The sequence below is a fragment of the Ptychodera flava genome, chromosome 7 (genome assembly GCF_041260155.1).
Source record: "Ptychodera flava strain L36383 chromosome 7, AS_Pfla_20210202, whole genome shotgun sequence".
NCBI lineage: Eukaryota > Metazoa > Hemichordata > Enteropneusta > Ptychoderidae > Ptychodera > Ptychodera flava.
In genome coordinates, this window is record NC_091934.1 from 42,015,176 (window position 1) to 42,042,372 (window position 27,197).

At 37.5% G+C, this 27,197-nt stretch overlaps 1 protein-coding gene across 1 annotated transcript in view; it reads left to right on the forward strand.

The window, feature by feature from the left end:
- The first annotated feature begins 8,930 nt into the window (after positions 1-8,930).
- LOC139137591 (gamma-aminobutyric acid type B receptor subunit 2-like) overlaps positions 8,931-27,197 on the forward strand; it is a 58,232-nt gene continuing 39,965 nt past the window's right edge. The window contains exon 1 of the mRNA XM_070705771.1: positions 8,931-9,317. Coding sequence (XP_070561872.1) covers positions 9,036-9,317 — 282 coding nt within the window. The 5' untranslated portion in view covers positions 8,931-9,035. The remainder of the gene's footprint in view (positions 9,318-27,197) is intronic.

Below are 27,197 nucleotides of genomic sequence, written 5' to 3' on the forward strand. Positions count from 1 at the left end.
TGATTAAATTTCGCTGAGTTCACAGTATACAGTAGTTTTAAAAAGGCTGGCAAAATGTTGTCAAACGGCTCAAAATGTTCGTATCCCGGACAAGCCCCCAATTTGTTACGTGCAGAGGATACGAACAAAAGGGTGAACTCAGCAGTTAATGTTTAAACCAAATTTATTACAAAAATAAAACTAATTGCTAAGTCAGGGATAGAGTACAAGCTTTAAAAGTGTACAGACTACTTATCTCAGCTGGGACGGCAAAGCTCCAGTCTCAGAGTTGTAACAGTCAGTTGGATGAATGAACAGTCCTTTGGCTTGCAGGCTTGAAACTGCACAAAGTCCACAGTATAAATCCAGCGTTGACAGTGAAGGTCTTGAAAAGTCTTGAGAATGACTACTGCTGGAGTTTAGTAACACACAAGAGACACGATCCCAAAAGTCTGACTGGAAGCTGTGCACGTCCCTTTTATAAAGGCATATAAGAACAATCTAGAACTTTTATTGACATGCTAATTACTGTTGTAAAATTATCTCTCTTACACAACTAATCAACTTTCCAGAACGTTCCAAACATGACTAATTGAATTCAAGGTTGTGAGGTCATTAAGGGCAGTGACCTTGAGAATGTTCTAGACTAATTGAACTCAGGTCATGATGAGTGTGGGGTAAATGACCTACATAACATATGCAAATGAGCTATTTATTAACTTGACACTGCCAAATGCTTCTAAGTACAATTATATCTCTATCAGATCAATATTTGTAGCAGAAATCATCAAATTCGGTGTAGGAATTTTGGAGTTATATCACTTATTACAAAAGGTCATTAAAGATACAAATGAGCAGATAATTCACATGGCACTCACAGTATCATCATAATTTTCGGAAATTGTTATCTGTGAAAAGTTTCATGAAATTTCGTGCAGTATTTCTTGCTATATACTGACACTGTCATTATTGTCTCCGTAGGGAAACCATTATATAAAAAAAGAGATTTCAAAACTTCATTAATATGCAATCCACACTAACCAAAATCTAATTACTTCTCGCAAGTAGCATATGGTACATGTCTACCAAATCTGACTTGAATCCATTCAGGCGTTTTTGAGTTATCGTTGAAACAGACAGACAGACAGACAGACAGACAGACAGACACACAGATACACAGATACACACACACGGACAGAGAGACAGACATCGCTACGACATTAGCCCACGTGTGTGAACACGTGAACTTATGATACCTGTATGTCGTCCCTCTGTAGAGAGGTGTTCCCCAAAGCACTTCAAACAATTCAATCAATCATGTTTTAAAAAGTGTGTCATTCGTATGTAGGAACCCAGCCTGAAACACCGTACAGGGTAGGGAATACTTCAAGTAGCATATGTTGAAGAAAACATTCGAAAATCCTCTTTCCTTGCTCAGTTTCTCGATGTTCGATGCAAATGGTACAGGCTGTGATATGGAGCTGAATTTTTCGTTTCTCATTAGTTGGAGGAATCTTTGTTGTTAACGGTGAAACAATCTCGACCGTCATTGAATGGTTACCATGGTAACATGTTCATTTCAAGTGCTCATGTGTCATAAAGAATACTATAATGTCCGTGTGGATTGTTTTTCCACAGGCCAGTGAACCGCTACAATATTGCAGGATAGTGTCTAAGTGCTGCTTAAGAAATGGAGCTTGTCTAGTACTTGTTGTGTATTGTCACACTTACATCTGTATTGCAACAGTTCACCAACCCTCTGTAGGCACCCATGCCCTTCGCTTTCCGATGGCATGCATCTATATTATCCGTTAACATTATGTTCGCGACAAGAGATTGAGTAAAAGTGTCCTGCATGGCCTATGTTTATCATTATTTATCACGGATACCACGAGTACCAGCCGTGGAAAGTAAAATGTTCAATAACATATAAACAGCTCGTCTGTATCACCCAGGGTACTATGCAAATTACAATGAGCTCCATAAGCTGTATCTTTTAGCTATTTTTTCAGAACGTTTTTGTGGTTTCCCTACACTTTCTGCACTGAATCCCTAAACTGTAATTTAATGCCAAGTATATAACATATCAACACAAACTATATGAGTATAATCTCCATTGTTATTGTTGAAAATTGTATTCAAGTCCGGACTAGAATCATTTGTAAACAATAAACAATGATCACTAGAAGCTGTGTTGACAATAATAAGAATCGAAATTTCAGCATGGATTAGGGTCAGATGCGGTAGTTGATATACAGAAGCAGAATGCTGAAAATCGTGCCACAAGTTACAGCTTATGTCACTTTATAATGACGGGGAAAGTAAGTACACTACTTTGATACGAAACTATAAAATGCCTGTTTCTTGTAAAATATGTCGATCATCAGAGAATTTATATTTTCCATTTATCGTTATCACTTTTATCTTTTTTCACATTATTCCACATTTTCATTGTTGTGACCTGAAAAAAAACAGGAATTTATTAAATTCTCCTTTTAAATGCGAAAGCAAAGTAGTTCAGGACCGGGGTTATAAATAAGGGTATGTCAGGTTGTTAGTTTTCTTTCTTTTTTGGCCAAATAAGATAATAACACTTTAGGTAGTGTGCTCCTCGAAAAGACTTAAAACTTTCGCTCAAACTATCCTGCATGAAACTTTCAGCCATTTTCTTACCAAATCAACAATAAAAATCGGGGTCACCGTGCAAAGTTTGAAACTAGCGAAACAAATTACCCTACATTTTGAAGAATTTGAAATTCAAAATGGCCGCCACTTCTCTGTTAACTCTCTGGGGGAAAAATTAAACTTTGCAGGTTTTTTCTCCAAGAGCTTTAAAATGAGCCACCACAAGTGGTATATCAGAAAAGAACTAGAGAAATTTGAGAGTCCAACTGTCTGTCCCCGAGGCGCGTTCTACCTTAAAGTGGCACTCCCACTGGTAACATTTTTAAAGCACATTTTTTTAATGCCAACGGTCGATATTTGACGTGGCGACTGCGCGCGGATCACGAGATATCGATAAAAACATGTCCTCAAAAAAGTAAATGTTTGAATTCCGGTGGCCCACCTAAATTCAGCTTCCGAACATGGAACGTTCGGCACTGGGGCCATTGTCAACTAAGCTATGGAGTACGAGTCAACGCTTACGCTGCTGTATGCCACAGTACCACTCGCGTCGGTGATCGGTCATGCCCCCTGGGGGAAAGCCGAGTCTTACTGACTCTGAGAAAAAACGGAAAACAAAGTTTGATTCCACCAGAATTCGCATAGGTGACTAGCACAGTTACGTGCGGTTTATACATAGCGGCCGCAGAGTGGTATGCATAGAGGCATACCACGCGCGCGGCGTACTGTGTGGCAGACGACAAAATGTAGTCATCGGAGGCGGCTAATATTTGACACGTAAAAACTGATGTTTATGTGGTATTTGTTAAAAATATAGTACAACTGATTTAGAATAATGAAAACGACAAAAACTAAGGAAAAGTTTTACAAAACTTACCTGAGGTAATGGCATAATGCTGTATATAAAGTCTTTGCAGTGGAAAGTAAATTAATTGCGTCGTTCGAACTTATTATAGACCCCTAGAATATCGTCAATCAGCACAACAACAAACGATCGTAAAACGATCTTAAAACTTCGGGATGTGAAAAATACGCTCGGGAAATGACATGTTTTTATCGATATCTCGCGATCTGCGTGCAGTTACCACGTCAAATATCGACCGTTGCATTAGAAAATGTGTTTTAAAAATGTTACCAAGTGGGAGTGCCTCTTTAAGTTCGTGCTGTTGTCACGATGCAAATCATTTCAAAATTGTACGTATCTGTCTGCCAATTTGTATCTGTACTTTTATCATCGTCAGTGCTCTACCGCCCATATCAACATCTCTCCTCTTCGTGTTTTGGTGAAATAGTCTATCGTCTGCGATTTTAGGAAAAATGCGTCGGACGATTGACTTGTATCCCTCGCTTCAAGATGTCTTGCATCCGACAAAGTGTAAATCTAAATCAATAATCAACATTTATGCATACTTTATTTTTTAAGGTAATCATAGCGAAAAGTGAAATATTTCGACTTTGGAAACACTTCAAAATATCCGTAATGACTCGTCAATTTATGGTAACGTCGTATGCGTCATTTCCAAACACACGTAACAGATAAATACGACAAACAAACAAACAGCGTTCTATAATTGATCATAACAATAGCTGAAAATGAACCTATCAAAAGTCTGATGCATAACAATCTTTTATCTCTTTTTAGTAGTATGCGCCACGAAACTGAATGACTTCAATCAGTCACAGGAATGTTTCGTAATGAAGCTACTTTTCTTCAGTTTCCTTCTTTCCGGAGTTTCACAAATAGAAGGCGAAGATACACAAAGGAATTCATACTCTAACAATATCTTCGTTTTATGGTAGGAAGTGATAATGTTGCCATGCAATTACTTAAAGAAGTTTCTATTTATGTTACAGTGCCGGATGTTACTTCAGACAGTAAATTTTTCAAACTCAACAGTTTGAATGAGAAAGTTGAATGGGTCCTGCAAGACGATATAGTTGCAATGCATGAAAATTTTTTGAATTACATGTAATTTAGGCACATCGTACAAGCAACGTTTGCAATTGACAGTGAATATAGCACCATGTGGACGCAATAAACGTTCGTCATTTTCTCCACACTGAAAATCAAAACGTCTCCAATACATCTGAGTTGCGGATCATGCGAACCGTAGAAGTGCGCCAAGCGCCGAAAAAAGCAGTGCTTAAAGACAATGTAAAAAGCAATCGTCAGACCCGTCTATTGATGCACTAGATTTGATCTCAATGTTTAACAGAAGATCGCGTATCATATACGTATATTTCCAGTAACTTTTTGGACGTGCCAAAGATATATCTTCCTGATAGATCGCTCAGGTAAGTTGACAACACAATGTTGGCCGAAAAAATACCCCTACCTTCATTCACCGATTACCTGAAGCCAAGAAACATTTTTGTTTTCTGTTATCGCCGGCGTCACTTTGAAACCAGCGAGTCTTTTGTTTCTTATTGTATATTCAACTCACCCTCTCCATAGTATTTACGAACAGACATCAAACACGTAACATTAGCGATACAAATATCGGATCGACAAAAATAACTGACTCTATATGTAGATCTATAGCCATATAATGGTACAAAGGAGAGAAAACATTTTTCAGTGAAAATATAATTACTGCGGTAATCTCATGTCGAAGTATATCCGGAAAATAAAATGAAAAAATGTATCACTGTTGTCAAATACCAAGGATTGGGGACCTTTCTCAGTGTATGCTTTAACACGGCATACTATGCTCAGTATAAGGAGAATTCTATTCAGAGCCTTGGAAGGTGGTGTCATAGTCCTTGTGTGGGATTTAGCACATGCACGATAAATTAATTTAGCATCGTGCGAGGCTTTTCAATAGGCGTGCGAATTAAAGCGCTTCGATGAATGGAAACACAGCAAACACGGCCGTAGTGCAGTGCAAGAGAAACGACGTGAAAAGAGACATAGCTATTGATTGTGACCGTTTTGTAGAAAGAAACATTTCATATGAAACCCATAGACGCAGATTTTACGTCTTACTCGAACGAACGAACTGGCGTGCTTGGTTCGCAATCGTGTTAGGCGACTCGGAATCGATCGAAAACAGAATATTTGTATGCCTCAAGAATGAGACTCGGAAACATAAAACCAAAGTTAATTTTCATGTAATTGAAGGACAAGACGGTTTTTGTTTAACTTCAGAGAAAGTAGCTGAACATTATATGTGTAGGGTGATCTCTAATGCGACAGATTTTTTTTTACTCAGATTAAGGTAGAACGAGCCTCGGGGACACGTATTCGGACTCTCGAACTTTTACAACTTTTCTGATCTACCACATGTGGGGGTTCATTTTAAAGCTCTTTGTGTAAGAAAACTTTTCAACTGGCTTAGTTTTTCGAAAATCGATTTTTTTTTCTCACAGGGATGGTGGCCATTTTGAATTTTACATATCGGTAAATTTTGGGTTATATTTTACTCTAGTACCAAAATTTGCACGGTAACCCCGATTTTTATTCTCGATTTAGTAAAAGAATGCCTGAAAGTTTAAGGAAAGTTTGAGCAAAAGTGTAGGTCTTTCACTTTCGAGGTGCATACTACCTTAAGGAAACATCGTCCAGCCTGGACGTCTTGGTTATGTGTCGACATAGGATAGGAGAGTCTCTGCCCGGATAAGTTGCAAAGTTGAGGAAACCACGGTTTTGAAAACCTGACTAGAAAATTGCTTGACAGAGAAATGTGTTTTCTTCCCTTCTTCTTTGGAAATTCTTACTAAAACTGTCAGTTCAAAATTAAGCTGTTGGCAGCTTAATTTGGCGTACTTCAATAATTGTAAGGGACATGACAGAAATTACAGAGGGGAGGGCCAGAGTATTTTGAAGTACTCGTGAAATTTCAAGTTTAACTTTTTTGGAGGGTCACAATTTTTCGAACAACTACGAGAAGGCAAGATGTGGCCGATAAATGTACTTGACAAGAAAAGGATGATTGAAATTTCATACTTGTAAAAAAAATATTTTTGAATTTCACCCAAATCAGTACAAGGTAGTCTATTTGGCCCACTATTTACGATGTTCTCCTACAAAACAAGGTACATTTGTACATTTACAGATGTTTGATTATTGATATAAATATTCTGTAGAGGAAGTGAGAGGTGGAATTGCATCAGGTGGAAGTGCATCATGTGCGTACAAGAAATTTGACTCCTTGAATTTCATCGAAAATATTGATTCGCTATACATGGCAGTCTATAAGAAAACTATTAGCAATTTTTTCCAATACAAAACAAGTGATACTTGTGCATCTTGATGATTTGTACATGTTTGACAATGGATATTAATGCAATTGACTTGAACAAGCTGGTGACAGTTGCATATTCGTACAACAATGAAATACGATATTGGAATTTCCCTCAAAATATCAATTCACTTTTAACTTTTAACTATTCCCCCATAAAACTTGCGACGTGTGTGCATTAACAGGTATATATTTAAGCAATAAAGCACACCCAGCGATGGTATACCACGAGATTTTGACCAGTTCACGACATACATGCACGAGCATAGCGAGTGCATATATGAAGTGAACTGGTCAAAATCGAGTGGTATACCGTCGCTGGGTGTGATTCATTGCTATTATATCATAACAGTATATTGAAATTCTGGTGTGTAGAACGTCATCAACGGATTTTGCTCAAGCTGAGAGCTGGCGCGTATGCCAGCCGTGGTATATTACCAATATACCACGGTTCTTTTCGCGTCTCGACCAATCAGATCGCTGTATTTGCACCGTCAATATACTGGTATGATATAATTTTGGATATTGACTTTTAAGCACCTGGCAAACAATAATATAATAGTGCTCTTTGTACTACTGCAAGCTAAAGTATAAGTGAAGGTTAACTTTATATAAGTTTGGAATAAGCAATTGTACTTCAAGTAATTGATAGAATTACTTATAGTGAGATGTGATCTCTTTTCAAACGAATTAATTCACACCTTGCATAAAAGTGATTACTTGTAAAAGATAAAAAGAGTTATTTGAAAGGTCAAGGGACAAAGGTCAAATGTGAAATATGTTTTGCGATATATTATTGATTTGGCAGGGGAACCATTATTTTTTGCGGAAGAGAATTTTGGAGGGTTACTCTTGTTTATGCAATCACTTTTGAAGGGTCACTGTTTTTAGCGTCGCATTATCACTACTCCTCGGCTCTCTTCGGGGGACAGCCAGCGAGAAGACGTCTGGATACAGAAACAGTGTAGTTGCTCATAGTCTTCAAATATAACACCGTTTATTTCTTTTGCAAAGATGTTACATACTGCAAGATTTTGTCCCGCCTCCTGTCTGTTGTCTACCTGCTCCCCTCTACCTTCTGTGCCTCTGTCTACCTTCTCCCATCTACCTTCTGTCCTTGTCTTTGTAAGGACCCCTCCCATATACAATCCGTACAGTGGTTATATAACTTACAATTGCCATCTCATCATTAGTGTCCGTTCATAGCAATGACGTATTTATCGCCACGGGTCATATCAACGGCCGTAAGCATAAACACCAGAACAATTATTTAGGCCTACTTCTTTGATTTTTCTCACATCCGTTTTGCCATCGCACATCGATAACCATTCTGAACCTGATTATTGACCTTTATGCAGAGTTGATGTCAATGTGAATGACCTCTTCTACAGCATCATTTCGAAAAACACCGCCCCCACTCTCTGTAATTTCAGTACAGTACCTTAAGCTTATAGCACCACAAGCGACAAACACGAGTCTCAAAGCCCTTTTCAACTTTATCCTTAACATATCATATCAGATAGCGATTACATGATATCTGATTTATTGGAAGGCAAGTCATAACGGTCAAATAAGATACCAAACCAAAGAAACAGAAAAAAAACTAGAAAAACGAACAAACAAACAAACAACATTGAACTTGTATGTTTGTACGCCCAATCAGCCCTACCTATCATATTTTCGGTATCAGTCATCTGGTACAGTAAAGGACAATACAATAATACGGCCAGGTTTTAGATAGTTTGTTTACAAGCCGACTGGAATATATCACACATCAGCGATGAAATGCGCGCATCAAAGGAAAAATCGATAATCAACAATTCAATTTCTGATTCATTTTGGGCTGTTTTTTCGCCTCAAATGTGCTTATCGATCGCACGGCGGAAATGAAGTCTCACAATTCTTTCTCAAGTGTTGAAAAACTTAATTTTCAGAGCACACGCTCTATGCGTGTAGAGGATGTTAGCAATTGTTTTTTTTCCATTGTCATTTGCTATGTCTTCATTGTATGTATAATATTAACAATACCTGATCGGAGACAAAAAGACTGAGTATTGCTCATGCGCGGTTTGTTGATAAGCAATCCCATAGTGTGCAGCAACGCGCAGACGAGACAGTAACATTCGAACGGCATTCGGATGACTTGATGGTATCACTCTGTTTCAAAGGTGTTACCAAATGACACGTTAAATGATACATGTTCCCAAGAACGAGCATAATATCATGTCCATTGGTCGTCCTATATGTATTATCTTAGTGACCTTTCTGATGTCTTCTCTCGGCGCTGAAGGAGAGACAGGGAGCGAGAAGACTCCTCTCTACATCGGGTGCATTCTACCCCTGTCCGGTGGATACTGGAGTGATATCGGCTACGAGAGTCTACGCTGGGCTGAGGCAGCAATCGCTGATATCAACAACAACACTGATATACTCTTCGATTATGAACTACACTTAGTTTGCAACGATTCACAGGTAAGAAATATTCCATCGTGTCACTTCTTCATTTTACGACAGATCGTGAAACAACTCTCTCTCTCTCTCTCTCTCTCTCTCTCTCTCTCTCTCTCTCTCTCTCTCTCATACAAAAACTCGCAAAGGTCGAGAACCAAGCCGTAATTTCAATACACAGACTCTGCATTACTTCAAAATGGAGAAAAGTCTTCTAACCTTTCAAATTAGCCCTTTGGTCACATTTTGCAAGATGACTCTCCATTGATGAATATAAAAACACATGACAGTTATGAATACCCTGGTCGCCTATGTGAATACCTACATTCAATCAGAGTCACCACAAAACAGTCGATGTTTGTGCACATTGACTTATTCTTGCTAAAGTAAAAGCGGTTTGCACAATTACTACTCCAACAATCATCGTGCGCACTGCTCTTTCAACGGATCCAAACATTTCCTTTCAGTGACGGAGAATCATATGATGTCGGGTGACAACGTATGGTTTAACCAATGGATCCTTGGTTGCTATCATTAGAATGGGAAAAACAGCTTCCCGGATGTTTTTAAAGTGATCCCTACTCAAGATATTAGCTTTCAAAATACGTCTCTCTTTATTTGCTCTGTCCCTTGGCGACCATCATCTGTTAAAACCAACATCCCTATGCGTATGAAGGATAACTGATGAAAATTTATCTACGTGCTATATATTACGTATACGTATGTAACTTTTGCATTAAGCAAACCATCGTGATTGTCGGGCAAGCCTTGATACAATCGTTTAGCTTGTTTGGTTTCGTTCACTTCTTTCTTGCTGATTAAATAAAGGAAAAATTCAAAAATTCTTATTACATGTGCACATCGTTTTCTTTTTTGACCACTCTTAAACAATACATTCTTCTAAATGTATATTTCTTCATCTCTTCCCGTGGTTTCTGTCTTTTTTGGTGTAACTTACAATCCATCTGTAATTTTCCCTGCGTATTACTCTCAAGAATTTTAGGCACGCACTACTCTCAAGTTCTCAAGCTTTGTACATCTTCCTTCCTTTTTCTGTCCATTGCTCCCTGCTTGTCTGTATGCTTGTGTCTGTCAAACTCTGCATCTTCTATATTTGTCTGTCTATCATTCTGTTTTTCAGTCTGTCTACTGCCTCACTCGGCCCCGTTCTGTCCATCTACCTAGGGTATTTGCCTTGCAAAGTGTCTTTATCTCCCGTCAGCCTCAGTCTGTATATGCCTGCCTGTCTTTCTGTCTTTCCGTGTATTGGCGATAAGCGGAGCCCCATTTGCTTTCGGTGAAATAACCAAGGGTAAAGCAGTTGTGTCTTTATCTCTGCTTTACGCCATTAACGATGATCTCTGCTTGACGTCATCGAGCGGGAACGGGTCAGTCTATCGTCACGAATTGCAGGACAAACAATAGCATTGCACGTCTTTCGAGTTATGATTGACAGATGTCACGTTTGACAAGTACACAACAGATAGAGCTTTTGTTGAAAATTCATAATAACGAAGTTGAGCTCAAATTGATATACTTTCAAACTAACAGATGCCAAATTAGTCGTGTCTTCAAAGGCTGTTACGACAAGATCATTAAACGTCAACTTTCCTCCCCCCCCCCCACCTCCGCTTCATATTTGAAACATGCAAAACTCTAAAAGTCGTTTGCGTTGTTTCGTACGCATCGAATGGCAGTTTGTCAAATCACAATGCAAAATCAACGATCGCTCTTATTACGATGAAATGTTCTTATTTTCAACAAAGTAGTAGAAAACGACGTTCTAATAGCAAATCAAGTGACTGTGTTATTTGGAGATATTAGAATTTGACTGTTAACGTTGGAAGAAGCCAACAGCGCTAGTATGAAAAGATTTCTTAGATTTTCACCGGATCTGACGACTCACAGGGGAGCAGTCGCAGATTACCGACCGCGGTATATATGACATTTCTGTATGCTGTCTTTCATCTCCAGACCTCTTGAAAGTCTGCCGACGAGAAAGATTTGATTTTCTTCGTTTGGCAAATATTAACAATAAACTAGCTGCTCGTTAGCTTGCTGTATTTTAGAGCGATTCGAATCGCTTTACCTCGTCAAACCTTTAGCCGATACTTTTCAATCACTGAACAGATATCCCTTATATCCATGGTTTTCACTGGGAACTCTGTGTGACCAAATGGCACAGTAACTACAGGTAGTTTGCTATAGATAGAATTCAAAATTGTCCTTGATTTCAATTGTTTTATATCATTTTATATATATCATTTTATATCACCTAAACCGTACATTTTACTACCTACGTTTGTTAATTCACGCAGAATGGTGTTTTATGGTAGACTTACACGCCATTATAGGGAAATTTTCAATGGAGGAAGGTTTTCAAAACTTTGCTATTTACATGAGAACCTTGTGCAAACGACTGAACTGGCAGTGTTGCAGTGTTGTAAGATAGTTCACTGATTAGGAATGACCACACAAAATATGATTGGCTCTACACAGACAGAAACTTATTCTCCCTTTAGGCCTATTTATACAAATGACGCAGGGGCTGTGGGTGATTAAAGCACGCGTATGGCGAACGAGACTCTTGTTCTACACTGTAAAGTTAAGTGTTCAAGGATAGAACACCAATTAAACGCCTTTTTGTAACACTTTTTGAACGCGTCTAGACGTTCAGAAATTTAACACTACGTGTTCAACCAACGTTCAATTTTTGAACACTCGTTTGCAGATTTTGAACACTATGTGTTCATCAGACATTATATTGAACACCATGGTGTTACATATCTAAACACACGTTGCACATGAAATGTGTTCAAAAAATTGAACGCATTTACGCGTTCAAAAAGCTGTAACACTTTTTGAACGCATGGACGCCGTTCAACGATTAGTGTGTTAAAGGCTAGAACACATTATGCGCGCTTGTTGAACACCTTTAATTTTGGGCGTTCAGGGGGGTGTTAAAGCATAACATTACAGACCACTGACATTCAGTAAAATTATTGTATTTTAAAAATACACAAAGCATTTCTTGAGTAAAATACAATAATTTACTGTAAAATGGGCAAATAAACATTGCCAATTTGTATGTAAAGTTTGTCAGAGGAAAATACCAACTGTGTTAACACCCTCCTATCAAAAATATAAGCAATAAAAATCCCCATGAACACTGTAGATCGTTTTAAAAAATATGAACAAAGTAATGAAAAAACAGGTTTACTTAAATATTGTGGATTACGTTTTAAGGTTCATACTTGTTTAAAATGTACAAAAAAATCATCTGAAACAGCTCAAAATTTGGCTTACTTATTGTGTTGAAAACACGTATATGTATGGAATGCATACTTCATTGTTGTAAGATGGTTTCTTAAAGATATTTCCTCTTGTATAGACAATTGTAAATTTTGAAGAAAAAAAGTTAGTCAAGGCTTCTCTAGTGCACATGGTATATAGTTGTCCACATTAAAGTAAACACAACATGTCAAGTTGTCAAAGTATCACAGTAAGGCACAACATGTAGAAAATGGGGAAAGTTGGTCCTTGGCAGGGTAAAACCTACTTCCTTGTCCAACAAAATCCTTAATAAACAAAAAGGTTTGTTTGTTTGTAATATCTTTAAATAAACAATGAAATAAATCGGTGACATTTCAAAAATCTACTTCTCAGAAATTAAAAACATATTCGTAAAGACCTTTCAAATTCTGGTGTACCTTGCTATTAATTTTTATACAAATGTTTTTACCAAAATGGTAAAAATCGCCCTTAAAAATAAAAAAATGTAGATTTCATCATAACGTATACATATCACATTCTTGTAATCCGTCAACTCTTAAAAATGTCTGAAATGTCTTTAATTTCTAAAAAATATAAAGTTCCAAATTTCTGCATAATTTGAACAATCTGAAAAAGGCTATCAGTAGAGATCTATGTCCTAAATATCAAAGCTGTTCAGTTAGCAGTTTTGAAGAAGACGTTTAAAGATTTTTTGACCAAAAATGACGAAAATTGCCGTGAAATATAAAAATTTGAATATTTCATCACAACTAGCACAAATTTAACTAGGGTCATTCTTAGGGACATGTTTACCACCGTTTGCCGGACAGCGAGGCAGTAGTAAATTTAATATAGCCATAGTAAAGAAAAAAAAACAAAAGATTGTTAATTGTTTCACAGTATTGTAAAATTTCTGTGACGCTGAGTTTTTGAACACTTGAAGGAGATGGTTGTTAACACTATACGTGTTCAGGTTTACAACATCATTTTTAATAATATGAACACTAGTGTTAACAATATGAACACTAGCCGTTCAAATTTGAACACCGACACGTACATTTTGAACGCGTAAAGACGCGTCTAGCGTCCGCTATTTTTACAGTGTTGGGGGGAGTCGGTTTACAATATTTTGATTACTGTGTGAATATTCCCACTAGCTACATGTATATGCCAAGGATATGCTATGAAAAGAGCAGATAGACTAAATGCCAGGCGACAATTTAGAAGCGTCTTTGATTAGTATGGCGTTCAATCTTACAATAAGTTTAAACATCCAACACCTATTTAGGCCATTTTACCGTGTTTCAGGGAAGTTCACATTACAATGACGCGTTTCGGATGTTGTGCACTTCTATACTTAAATGTACAGAGGCGATGGATTTGATGGCAAACGGTATGAATTATATTTGTTGTTAGCAAGTTTGATTACCCTGGCTACCCAGAGGCACAACCAAAGTGTATGAACACTGTACTTGAACTTATGACTGTATTGACATATGTTGTTCACAGATGAGATGCGGATGGGTTTTCAGGAAATTGTTATCAGATTATCAGCACGTCATGGTTTTGTCTTCGTTGGATCATATATGATCAGACAAATATGTGTGTTTCAGTTAACATGCTTTCAAGAAATACAATATGTCTCTCGGAAAGTTTTTATTTGGTTTTTATAATGAATTGCGACCCGTCAAAAACAGCCAAATTTGGCCCAATCGTTTGTGATTTTTAAAATGCGAAAAAGTATAGAGCTGGGCCAGGGGGTGGGGTGGGGGGCGTTAAGTAAGGTACGTCAAGAAGTGCATATATTTGTATTAGGCTTGAACTTGCCGTTAAAACGAAAAAGCTCAAACGTTAAACCCTACCGTCAGAAAATTTAAAAGGATAACAAGTGTGTAACTTAAAAAGAAAAGCAGATGAGCTTACATTTGCAGATTTTAAAGACATTACTTCACCATCCAATTATCCTTAATAAGTTCCAATCGTGTTAAGGTTGGTTTTTAAAGTTGCGCCAAACTGAACACACGTAAATTGAAGACACATTCCCTGTGTAAGATGTCCCCGAGTTCCTCCTGTGTTAGACGATGATCACTTAAGATACACATCTGAAAGTCTTAGGAGATATTAAGAACATTAATAATGATATAGTGTCAGCTTCGATAAGGTCAAATACGTTTATTTTCATTGTAACCATATCGACGTTATATGGCAATCTAACGGACATCCTAGTACAAAAAGACCTACAACAATAAGATATTGTACACATTTTTATCTCCTGGGTCATAAAGGATGAACTTTGACCCCGATCCAATTGAAATCCACTATGAATGTGTTCACAGAAATAGAAATGCCACTGAAGCAACGCACAATGTTAAGCTTACAGCAACACAGTCAATTAAACCGAAGGCGACAGTTCGTATATTACTTCAAGTCTAGGTGAAATCCTATCGCAACTATATTTCTGAATCTTTTTTTCAAAAAAGGGACCAACTCTGATCATTTGATAAAAATTCAATTACGTGATATGGACAGAATACCAGAGTACATTCCCTCTGGCGTCATGTTTAGATCTGCCAATCTTTATAAAAGCACAAGAATTGTAAAAATGCACTTCGGTTTTCGCTACCGGGGCCAATTAGCCCTCTCATTGCAAATTAAAGCATGATGTCCTTTTCGTTACGAAATGTCACGAAAACGTAGGCGCTCTAACGTAGCCATGATAAATCAAGACTACGATTTATTCAATAAAAGGCATTTTCTTCCATTCTTTTGTATAATGCACGCAACGCATGACGGGGAGTCTTGCAGAACTCAAAAATTAATGATTGCTATCGCTGATCTAGATACGATGTCAAAAATACGCAGCTATAGTTCAACTTTCTTGTTTTCTTTCATGAACTTTTAAGTGATCACGAGTTACTTGCATCACGAACTCGCGGAACGAACTCATTCGTTTTCAGCACGGAAATGACGTCTTTGACACGTCACTTTATTTTGTTTGCTGTTTATTTCTGGTGTCCTTTTTCTCTGGTCCTAACTCCTCGGAACTGAAAGACTTAAACTCAAATTTTCCTAGATAGACTTTCAACCATTCTCTTCAAAGTCAACAATATATATTGGCCAGGGGGGAGGGATCACCGTGCAAGTTTTGACACTGGAGGAACAAATTACCTTTTGTTTACCGACACTTGAAATTCAAAATGGCCGCCATTTCCGTATAACACAAAATAGTCCAGCAGAGTTGAATAGTACCATAAAACACTGAGTGGCCGAATATCTGTTCCCGAGGCACAATCTACGCTAAGTCATCTATAAATTCTTCATGTTGCATGAAGAAAGGTTCCGGCACAAGCCTCATAGCAGAGTCGATTATTGGTTTAGTAGGTCAGCTAAACATCAAATTTCGTCACGATGAATAAAATGCCTGGATTGACAAACCCAGTGAGAACGTAAGTAAAGCAAATCATCTCATTGATAATAATTGTAGCCCAGAGGCTTGGACTTTTATTAGAAAATTTAATAAATACATTTGACGTCGTGATGTTGGATCAGCTATTTTCATAAAATGGACAATAAAGAACGCAAATTAAATAAAGATTGTCACCATCGAACTGTATCGGGATCAATTTGAAATGTTCGCGCTATACCCGATTGGGTGACGGTGAACGTGAAGTTTAATTGCGCTGATCCAAATGTTACGATGTCCTATGCTTCTGAAGAGAAGATGAGATCACGCCTAGTGAATTTCAAATTGTGAGAGTAAGTATATTGTCACGACATTGTAGACGACACGTCATATAATTTCACACGCATGTTCACACAGAATGAGTGACGCTGTCAAAACCGGTGGACCAACAAGAAGTTCGTCTTTTTTTAACGGTAACCGGGACTACAGGCGCATCCGGACCCCCCCCCCCCCCACGAGCGCTATTTCTTAATCCTCTCCCCGAGAAAACCGTCCTGAACTGTTAATTGCCGGGCTTAAGCCCACTCTATTCATCGTTGTCACGGATTATCACATTGGCGGATCATCGCGTGAGAGAAGACACCCCATCAACGATATGTCGTTTACCAAAGGATCTCAGTGTTCTCCCCAGGATCAAGCAAGAGCGTAGCGGCTAATTTGCATAATCATTTGCATATCATTAATTTATATTTGCATATTGATATAAGCTTGCACATGCACCCATGCATTCATGTACACTCACAACAAAATGCAATGGTAACACACAAGTATGCAATTTAAACATCATGGAAACTCTTTATTACACTTAAATAAATCATCACAGTATAGTACAGTTGCAATTAAAATAGAAGATTCAAACAGTAACAGCAAGTTCAGATTGAAAGCAAGAAATGGTTCGTCTGATTGGAGTTTCATTTAATAATAGTACATATATTGCTAATAAATTGTCAAAAATTGCCAACAAAGAGGAAAATTCACAAGTTTAAGCTTTACACAATTCAAATGTAATTGAGTTTTATATCATTTCTGAACGACAAACACCGCGAATAATGTTTCATCACGGGGATCAATTTCAACCAGCCCAGCCCAGCCCAGCCCCCCCCCCCCCAGCCCCCCGCGTAACTACCACTGCACATCGTCGTTCGATTCTTGATTTTAAAAATACCACCAAGATGATCACAAGACATGAACTAAGTACGACTAGAATCACTCGAAAATCAGGTGTAAAATCTTTCAGAGAACGTGTCAGAGTGGAACCACACGCGACGCCAGGATCAATGTCAACACGTTACAAACACGTCGGCCAATATGGCCGCCGCCATATTGGAATTTATGCAATGTGAACTCGATCGCGATCGCGATCGTACTCGGACAAAAAAAAAGACCATCGTTTTAAAATCATAATCAACCTCACTAGTCAACTGCTTCTTTTGTTTCTTTTGCGGTCCATTTCGTTGATCAAAGCATGGGGATGTGATCAAAGGCCCCGCTAGTGCTACACCGCCTAAACTCTGGGCCTCTGTGAATACTTGTCCTCGATGTTGTTGGTCGTAATAGTCGTTGTAGAATGAAAACTTGTGAACAACCCAGCCGATTCTTCTATTGTTTTAACGTTCCTCTCAACACTTACGGACAACTTATCGGACGCATACCATACTTCACACCTTCCACTCTTTCACCAGGTTGAAAGTTGCAGTGAGCGCTAATGTGTAGACAATGCATGCAACAGCTGGTAGCTACGCAGAGCGCTTGCGTGTGAACTAAAGGATGGCGGGAATATTTTAAAGCGTAGCGGGAGAATCAAAGCGTAGCGGGGAGAGGCGAGAGCGTAGCGGTACCGCTACGCTAAAATGGCCTGGGGAGAACACTGGATCTGCTAAGGAAACGAACACAATTAAAGCGACAAAGTCGGCCATTTTTTTCATGAATTTTGTTTGATACGACACACTATTGATATTGTTTGACATGTTGAAAGATACTGAATGAATGGGTGACCATGCGTGTAATCGACCTAGGTTTCAGACACGATACATGAAACCATCACGAAAATGAATTAATGGTCATGTCCATTAATTTATTTTCGCCATGGTTTCATCTACCATGACTAAAACCAGGGTCTAATATATGCATGGTCACCCATTCATTCAGTATCTTTCAACATGTCAAACAATATAAATAGTATTTCGTATCAAACAAAATTCATGAAAAATTGGCCGACTTTGTCCCTTTAACGATAGGGGCGGAAGAGAAAATAGGGGGAGGGGACAGGAAAAAAACAGGGCGTTCATTCGCCTGGAAAGTTCCATAGTATCATGAAGCTGCTCCAACGTTTTATTAAATGCAGAAAACACAATATATCTCTATGAAGGGGGCAGAAAATATTTCATGATCATGTTTTCTGAGGTTTTCCGATGATACAGATGTATTTCAATCACTGGCGATCTTAATTATGCAATAATTGAGTATCACTTCCTCTCTACATGTGTCACTATTATTATACCATTGAACACATCGTTTGTGGGCACAAATGCTGACTGTCTAAGTATGGGCGAAGAAACGACAGCAACAGCTGGCTGTCATGGGGTTCTAAAAGGCAGGCAATGGGCTGTGAGATAAAGACGTTCAGGCAAGTTAATTAATCTGACAGCTATACAAGTAGTCAGTTTTCAATTGAATTTTCACTGTCCCGTATTCTACAATTTCTAGCGCACTTATAACAGTTTTTAGTGAATTCCAACATCACATTTGTTGTACACATAACTTATGCACTTCTAATAGCCATACTCTAATGAAGTACATTTATATAAATTGTCAAACACATAAATGCAACATACATAGACACACAGAAACATGGATACATAAATAGATACATAGATACATAGATAGATACCTAGATACATACATGCTGTTAATAGCAAGATGTCTCAACGTGAACACAAATTGAGTTACTTAATTTGATTGTTTAAAATACTTGAGTTGACCTTTTAAAGGAAGACAACGGGGAACAAGATGTTTTAAGGCGTTCACAGTGTTAAAGATGGGAGTTTTACTTTCCGGGCATCGCTCAGATGATGGATCGGCAATAATGAAAAATTAATGAAAGAAAGACTTCAACTGCCTTTGGCAAAATTGATATTACCAGGCACTTCCTCGCATCTTCAGATGAATTAAAATCCGTCGACGGAGGCGGAGAGAAAACGGTAAACAATAGTGTTTCAATCATAGTGATGGAACAGACAAAACGTTCTTTAAAACATAACATCATGAATCATTGTCGTCTGTAAGTATGAGCCTTTGCTGCTCTTTCTCCTATGAGGAAACTGACTGACAGAATCGCCTACTCATCCGAGTCTGCTTCCACCTCTATGATCACCTTCCAGCTGAATTTCTATACATTTACACCATCTCGTATGGTTTCTCTGTTTTTGGATCATTTGTGAGGGTTCTTTAATCCCCATGCCTTTATCATTTACTATATAACATGAGTTTTGTACAGCTTTCCGTGCGTAATGTTTAATATCGGACTAGCTTGTAAAGGGCAGGTTATTTAATGTGGGCGTGGGCCACATGAAGCTCCACTGTGAAAATGTTACGCTGGCATGAGCAAACAGACGTTTAACAACCTTACAGAGTGAAAAATGTATCACTATCATTCGAATAGGTGTGTTCTTGTTTTGCAATTTTCGGGTTACTAGAGACTATAACTGCATGGGTGCTGGTCCGTAACGTGTATGCATAATGTGGGAAAAGACAGAATGACACTGTTGTACCCATATACAGTTCATATGGGTTACTAACATTGGTTTTGTTCTCATAATTACAAGTTGCCTCTCTTTTCAAATCCTTTGGTATTCGATTCACATCTTGCCAAGAAAACTACTTTCTAGTTTTTAATAATTGACGCTTGAGAGCTCCTTTCGGTATTAGTTTGGAGCTGGCACATTTTAAAGAGCGAAGGTTGTCACTCAAACATGTCCAAATTTTCTTTTAAAAAACGATTGCCGTAAAGTAAGGTCATTTACGGTTTCTGTTTGACCATGACGTCACGATGACTAGGGTTGTTGTTTTCACCATAAGTTGAGTTGTTAGTATTTAGCCATGTAAAACACTCAGCGTAGTAACCTGATTTGCAACTGAACGTATGTGAGAACACCATTCGAAATATTTCACCCATCATCTTTTATGAGATAAATTTTGGTGTATGAGTAAAGTCCGTTCTTTACTTTTTGTATGTGGAAATGATACATTCTGCTGTGTCTAATTTCACTGTTTTATTCTGTGGCATGAGTTTCATCATTGCCATGGCAATTACAGTTGTGGTAAAGTATTTAGAATTCACATTATAATTTACCACTATGGTATTTAAGGAAAAAGGATACTTTGCAACATTTAAATCAATGAATTAATTCAGTTCAAATTAGTAATTAACGCAATCAAATTTGACAGGTCAATCGAAAAAAATGAATAAAAAAATTAATTTAAAATATGAATTAGTTAATTAATTAATTTATTTATTTACTTTTTATTTATTTATTTATTCATGAATTTGTCAAGATCATACATAAAATTATTGATTAAAAAAGGTGAGGTCGCCTCTGATTCGGCCCTGGTTTTAAAAAGCCAATGTGAAAGCATAATGTAGGCCCTGGGTCGGCCCTGTTTGCCCTTCGCCGGCCTAATCTATGTTAGGTCCTAGGGTAAGGTTTAGATAAGACAAACATTTGAGACCACATAAAAATTATTTGTGCGAACGGTTTAGGTCGGTCCTGGGCCAAGTTGATACGATATTAGTTAGCCTAGAGAAAGGTCAATAAGTGATTCAAAGGTGAGAGATTCAAAATCGAGTGGGGCAAAAGTCACCCACCTTGTTTCTCACTTAGTGAACGCAGTAAATGAACACTGTATTTTAACACTTTTTTCTTATCTTGTCACAATCTTGAGCAAGGCGCAGAAGCGGCCCTTAGCCTGAATGTGAACTTCAGCGCGTCAGCGGGCCCGAGACTGACATAATTAGTTCACGCAGAATTTTGGCCCGTTGTACATTTGTGACTACTCTGTACTGACCCTGACACCAGGCATAAATAGGCCGGCCTAAGGCCGACTTAGTACGTACGTTCACGTTGGTTATTTAAAGCTTTAGCTTTAACTAAACTCTATGGTGTGAATCGTTTAAGGTTCCAAGACAAGAAATTGACCTTTCCTTTTTAATCTAACAATTCTCTGGTAGTTAATAAGCTCAGACCCCCCGCCCCCTAAACGTTACATTTTCTGAAAGCCTAGATATAGGAAAACATTTTGGTAATCACATTGTCATCATTATTTACATAACTATCACATGACAGGTAATTTGCATAACCTTAAAACAATTGGTTTTCCCTACGTTTTGTCTCAATACTTCAAAATATCTTACTCAAACTTACTGGAATAATGCAAGCTGTCACAACGTTCTTCCAAAGTGTGTCTCAGATTTTCTATATCTTGCTTAGTGTCTTTGGTGCCAAATTTTAAAGAAATCAGTAGGGTTAAATTCACCGCTCTGAAAGTTTTTCTGGCATAAATATTGTTTAAGGAGGTTTAGAAAACTTCTAAGACACGCTTTTGAAGATCTTTAAGACAGCTTGCACTCAAACAAATTTCAGCCACATATCTCAAAGCATTGAAACAAAACATCGGTAAAACCGATTTTTGAACGGTTATGCAAATGATCTGTCACGTGATAGTTATGTAACCAATGATGACACTATGCTAACCAAAATTGCTTTCCGAAAATATATAATTTACGGAGGTTCTGCGCTTTTTAACAATTAGAGAATTGTTAGCTTCAAAATGTCAATTTCTTGTTCTGGAACCTTAAATAGTCAATTAATTAATTAATCCATTGGGTTTATTCATTTGTTTATTTATTGACTTGTTTGTTATAATTACATTACTTTTTTCTATAAGTTTATTTGATCTATATATTACTGTATTTTTATGTATTACAAGCTGTGAGGCGAGTGCTACACCTGGTAAAATCGTGCCCAAATTTGGAGTATACCCGTATAGGGGTTTTATTGCTGTTATATATAAAAAATTTTGTTTCTCCGAAATAAAAAGGTTTCCACCTTAGCTTTAGCATTCAAATAGGAGAAATCAGATTTTTATATCGTATCTACGTCAATAAATGAAAATGTGGAGCCCTGGAATGGACGGATATTGTAAAGAGTGGGCACACTCATGATAGCGAAAGTGAAGCAGACTCTTAAAGGTATACTGTCACCTGTTCCAATTTTGCAACAGTTACCATGGAATGACAAAATCTAACCAATCACAGATTTTGAGCGGGTGGCCGCTTTTTAAAAACAGCGCCCTCACATGGGCATTTTGAATACCAAGGAACGCCCCTTTGACTATATATGGGCATACTTAGATTACAGGTGACTATATATGGGCATACATAGATTACAGGTGACTGTATACCTTTAATATCCATCCTGTAGTACTTGATAGCTTAATTTGTTAAACCTTGAAACGCTTTGAACACACGATATTAAAGTAGAGCACAAGTGCAACTTTATTCACTCCTCTGTCGGATCAAATGGAGTCAAGTGCCTATAAAGTCAATTAGTCACTAACAATGAGGCCATTTTCATCCCAGCCATTATACGGTGAGACAAATATGAATGTCACAAAGCTCTGCGTCTCCTTGAATCGTGAGAAACGCGTAGACTATGTAAACCTCCGCGAAAAATAATCCGAGGAAAAGGAAACCATTTACTATAGGCGTACAATGAGCCCGTTTAAAGGGAAAATCAGCCAATTAGGTTTCAAAAAAAATTGTCCAAAAATTTACCTATGAATATTGTTCTTTTTCCCTGTGGGTTGCATTCCCCTTTCCTCGTTTAGTTGCAATTATCTACAATCTTTCTGAATACAGCCAAGAGTTGTCCGGGTTATCAGGAGTGAAATGAAAAATGACTTTATTGCTTTTCAAAATAGAACTAATCAAAGTAATGAATACTTGTCGTAGAACAGCAACTGTTGCTGTCGTCGGCTTCAAATTATGTTGCTTAGACCAACCTATTTGTCGGCATTCTCTTCCATTCACACCATAGAAAATTACTCTGCTCTCAGGAAAAGCTTTTCCCAAGAGCGTGACTTCCGTCCTTTATCTTCGCATGAACCTGCTTGTCGAGTCTAGTGTCTCTCGCTATTCAATTACAAGTTCAAATGAGGACACGGTAGAGAGAGTTGCAACTAGTTGTACGACCTAGTGGGTGACCTTCCGATGTACGTAAGGCATTAATGGACTCAATTCTGACGGAATCGCAGAGGTAAAGAAGACCTAGTTTTGTCAATGGATCGTAGGTTATCTTTGTCAGGAACACAAATGAACTTATTATCATTCGTGTTCATTTCGTGACTTGGCAAAGATGAAAGGTTGTCAAATGCTATTACAAATTCAAATTCGTGGATGTCTAGCTCACTGTTGACAAATGATGAAATCCAGAGCTCTGTCGGCATAAGGGTTATCTTGCTTACGTGGACAGCATTTCTAGTCTATACCATTTATTCTAAATCTATCTGAAGGCCTTTCATACAATGTTATGATTCATTTCAATACGTGATGTACTCGAGTCTGATACACGTGCGCAGTTTGTACATTATTTGCGTGACTACAAACTCGCGATATATACAAGGCGCGATTAAATGGCAACAACCTAAACCTGTTTCCAAACTCTTTCCTGGAAAAGTTGAGCTAGCTGTGAGCTAAGTATTTCGAGTGTGAATGTCGTACTCAGCTTATTGGGTTTGTGCGTTTGTGTCGGGAAAATATGGAACTGAATATTTGGACGGTAGTGACAGGTAACATATTATAAACAAACCACTTGAGTGACAAAGCATGACGTGTTTAATGAAAGAACTGTGTTGCTGAGATATTAAACTTCCACATTTAATTTGGAACAGATATTACGTTGCAAGTGAATGGCTTTTACTATGGATTCATATTCGATCGTCATTGTAATTTTAACCGAAGTAACGGCTCCGATGGTTTTCAAGGCAGATTTTTGGACATTCGAATTCGTTTCATTTCAAACTACTCCACTGTTTCCTATGCACTCCTTGTTAAGACTTCAGAGAAATTGAAAGTTTTACCGTTCTGAACATTTTGTGTCTTATTCCTTTCGCCACTATAGTTTGAACTAATTCTGTTGCTCTCTATGGTATAGTTGGGCCTCTGGGGAGGGGGATGCGGTGAAAGGGTTAAAGAGAAACACTGTCGATGAGTAACATGAAATTGTTATCAAGAATTTGCAAAGAGAAATTCTACTAAAAATTTTATTCAAGTGTTAATGCATTTCATATTTAATATATTTGCTTTGGGGTCATTACATATATTACTCTGTCATATATGTATATATATATATATATATATATATATATATATATATATATATTCTTCTTCTGTCTGATGATTGCAGGATGAATGAAACTTAAGTAACAGATATAATTACTTTGTACTTGAAGTCATTTTGTGTTATTATATATATATATATATATATATATATATATATATATATATATATATATATATATATATATATATATATATATATATATACCGGTGACGCATTTAGCGTCAGTTGTATATGCAGTATTAAGGCCGTACCTCATTTTACGGGAGTTCGTAGAAGTCTTCTATTACTAATCCGCCAAAAGGATGAAATTTAACAATAAAGACATACCAACATCATGATGTGTTTGGTCGGTTATGAACTACAAAAGCTGCAACCTCATAAAGGTTTATTCATTCACCAGATATATCACTGAAAATGTTAATTTTCTCTAAAGTTATGCATGAGTGTAAGTTTTACTCAAAATGCAAACAATCTTGTCAATACATCAGGGGAAAACAATGAAACCTTATTATTTAAACAAGCATACAGCGTATACGTTATTTATTCTCTTATTATTGTATTCAATAATAAGTCTATAAATCAATTACTCTCCTTTACTACCATGGGTATAGCTTGCATTGTCACACAAAACAACAAAACTCAACGTTTGATCATTTTTTTTAAATTTTATTGCCTGTTTCGACGTATGACCATACAAGATTTTCGATTCTGTGAAATAATAGCAAGGTCATATTGTTGGAAATTTTATTAAGCTATTTCACAAAGTGTAATTATATAATCACGGTATGATGCAGTCTTTCAACGTGACTTTTGGTGTGTTGATCTTATCTTTGCAAAAAAACTGTTAGTACGCCCAGTTGCTGACTGTCATAAGCAAGAGGCATATAGCTTATTTTGTGCCCGTCTCTTTGAGGTTTTCCGATGGATATGTCCTTAACTTAATAATTATTTCAAAAAATGGAGTTTGGACGTTCATAAGCTGATAAGCCATCAATTAATCTACAGATCAATCGATCGACTGATCGACCAAACGACTCCACGATTACCGATCAATAGATTTGTTAATTGACTGATTCTTGGGTAGACTTATTGATTGATTGACTGATCCAGCGACTGACTGACCACAGACTGACTGCTGGCTGGCTGACTGACTGACTGACTGACTGATTGACTGACCGACCGACTGACTGACTGACTGACTGAATGAATGAATAAATGAATGAATGAATGAATGAATAAATGAATGAATGAATGAATGAATGAATGAATGAATGAATGAATGAATGAATGAATGAATGCATGACAATCTGACTGTTCGATTGATTGACCAATTAATAACTTACAGCCAAGTTACCAGGTTGATCCATGGATTGATAGATGGATTCATGGATAAATAGAAGGACGGATAGATAGATCGATTGATTGATCGATTGACCCGTTGAATAATTGACCGGCTGGCTGACAGCCGATTTATCATCTAATTTATCGACAAATGACTCATTTTCCGGTCCGTAGACTGGTCGATTGACTGACTGATCGATTGACTGACTGACTGACTGACTGACTGATTGGCTGACTGACTGATTGACTTGCTTGTTGACTGATGTACATGGCATAATGTGAGTGTCTACTGATATCTCGCCGACTACGTGATACAAATTGCAGATTTCTCGAGACAAATCGTCAGGTACAAACTCGACGGGATTTCCTAGGGAGGTCTTGTAAGTATTGTTTTCCTAACCCTGCCGTTACTAGTCATTAAGTCGAAAGACTGTTTTTGTTCGCTCATCCTTTCATCTGGCCTAAAAGGCATTTTGCATAATCATGCAGTTGCTTGGAGCTTAGTTTGTGCAAGAAATGTCAATTTTTCCTTTGACTACTCCGTCTGTGAAAGGCATCTATCACGTATACATCTGGGCTCTCAAATAGTGAAGAATTAACGAAGATAATAACCAAAGATTAGTGAGTTTGTAAGAGAGAGTGTGCCGAAAATGTTGACGGCAGCTGTGCTAGACAAATACCCGCCAAGGTCACTCTTAGGAGTGTCCCGGCTGTCTGGCAACTTCCGTAAATTGCCCCTACGCTTTGATAATAACTAATGAATGAATGATCTTTCACTCTCCATCCCTTTACTGAGCACACACCCTGGTAAAGAAAAAGCGGCCTCGTCTTTAGTATGTCGTCATGGAAATCACTCTTGACATAAAACATTTTACTCTTACAAAGTGAGTTCAAGCGTTCAAAGGTATTGTGTCGACGGTATTAACCATATGTAGCAGATCGCAAAATATTACACCCGCCTAAGTAGATCGATCAAGAATCTTGAAGATACCTATTATTACCAAGATACCTCGTATTAGCTGGAATAGAACTGTATAAGTTCGCGCTTTTGAATAAAATTTAAATAAAACATATTATGACAATCTAATGCATGGGTAGATATGTCATTGCGACATATTGTCGCGTAAAGCTAAAGAAAACAAATTCAGATTGTAATAACAAAATACACCGTGGTAACATTTTGAAGATTTAATCAATATTTCCTTTCAACAAGATCTTCAACATCAGTGATATTAAATGTATTCCCAAAACTCAAATAGAAAAACAGTCAATATTTCATAGTGTTATTTATGTGGGCTTATCGCAACTTTTGATCTTAAATTCCATAGTGAATACCTATGCAAGATATGAATGGTTGTGTAGAATTGTTGGAAATTTCAACAGATGTGACGACAGTGTCTACTATTCTGTGAAAACGACATCTGGTGA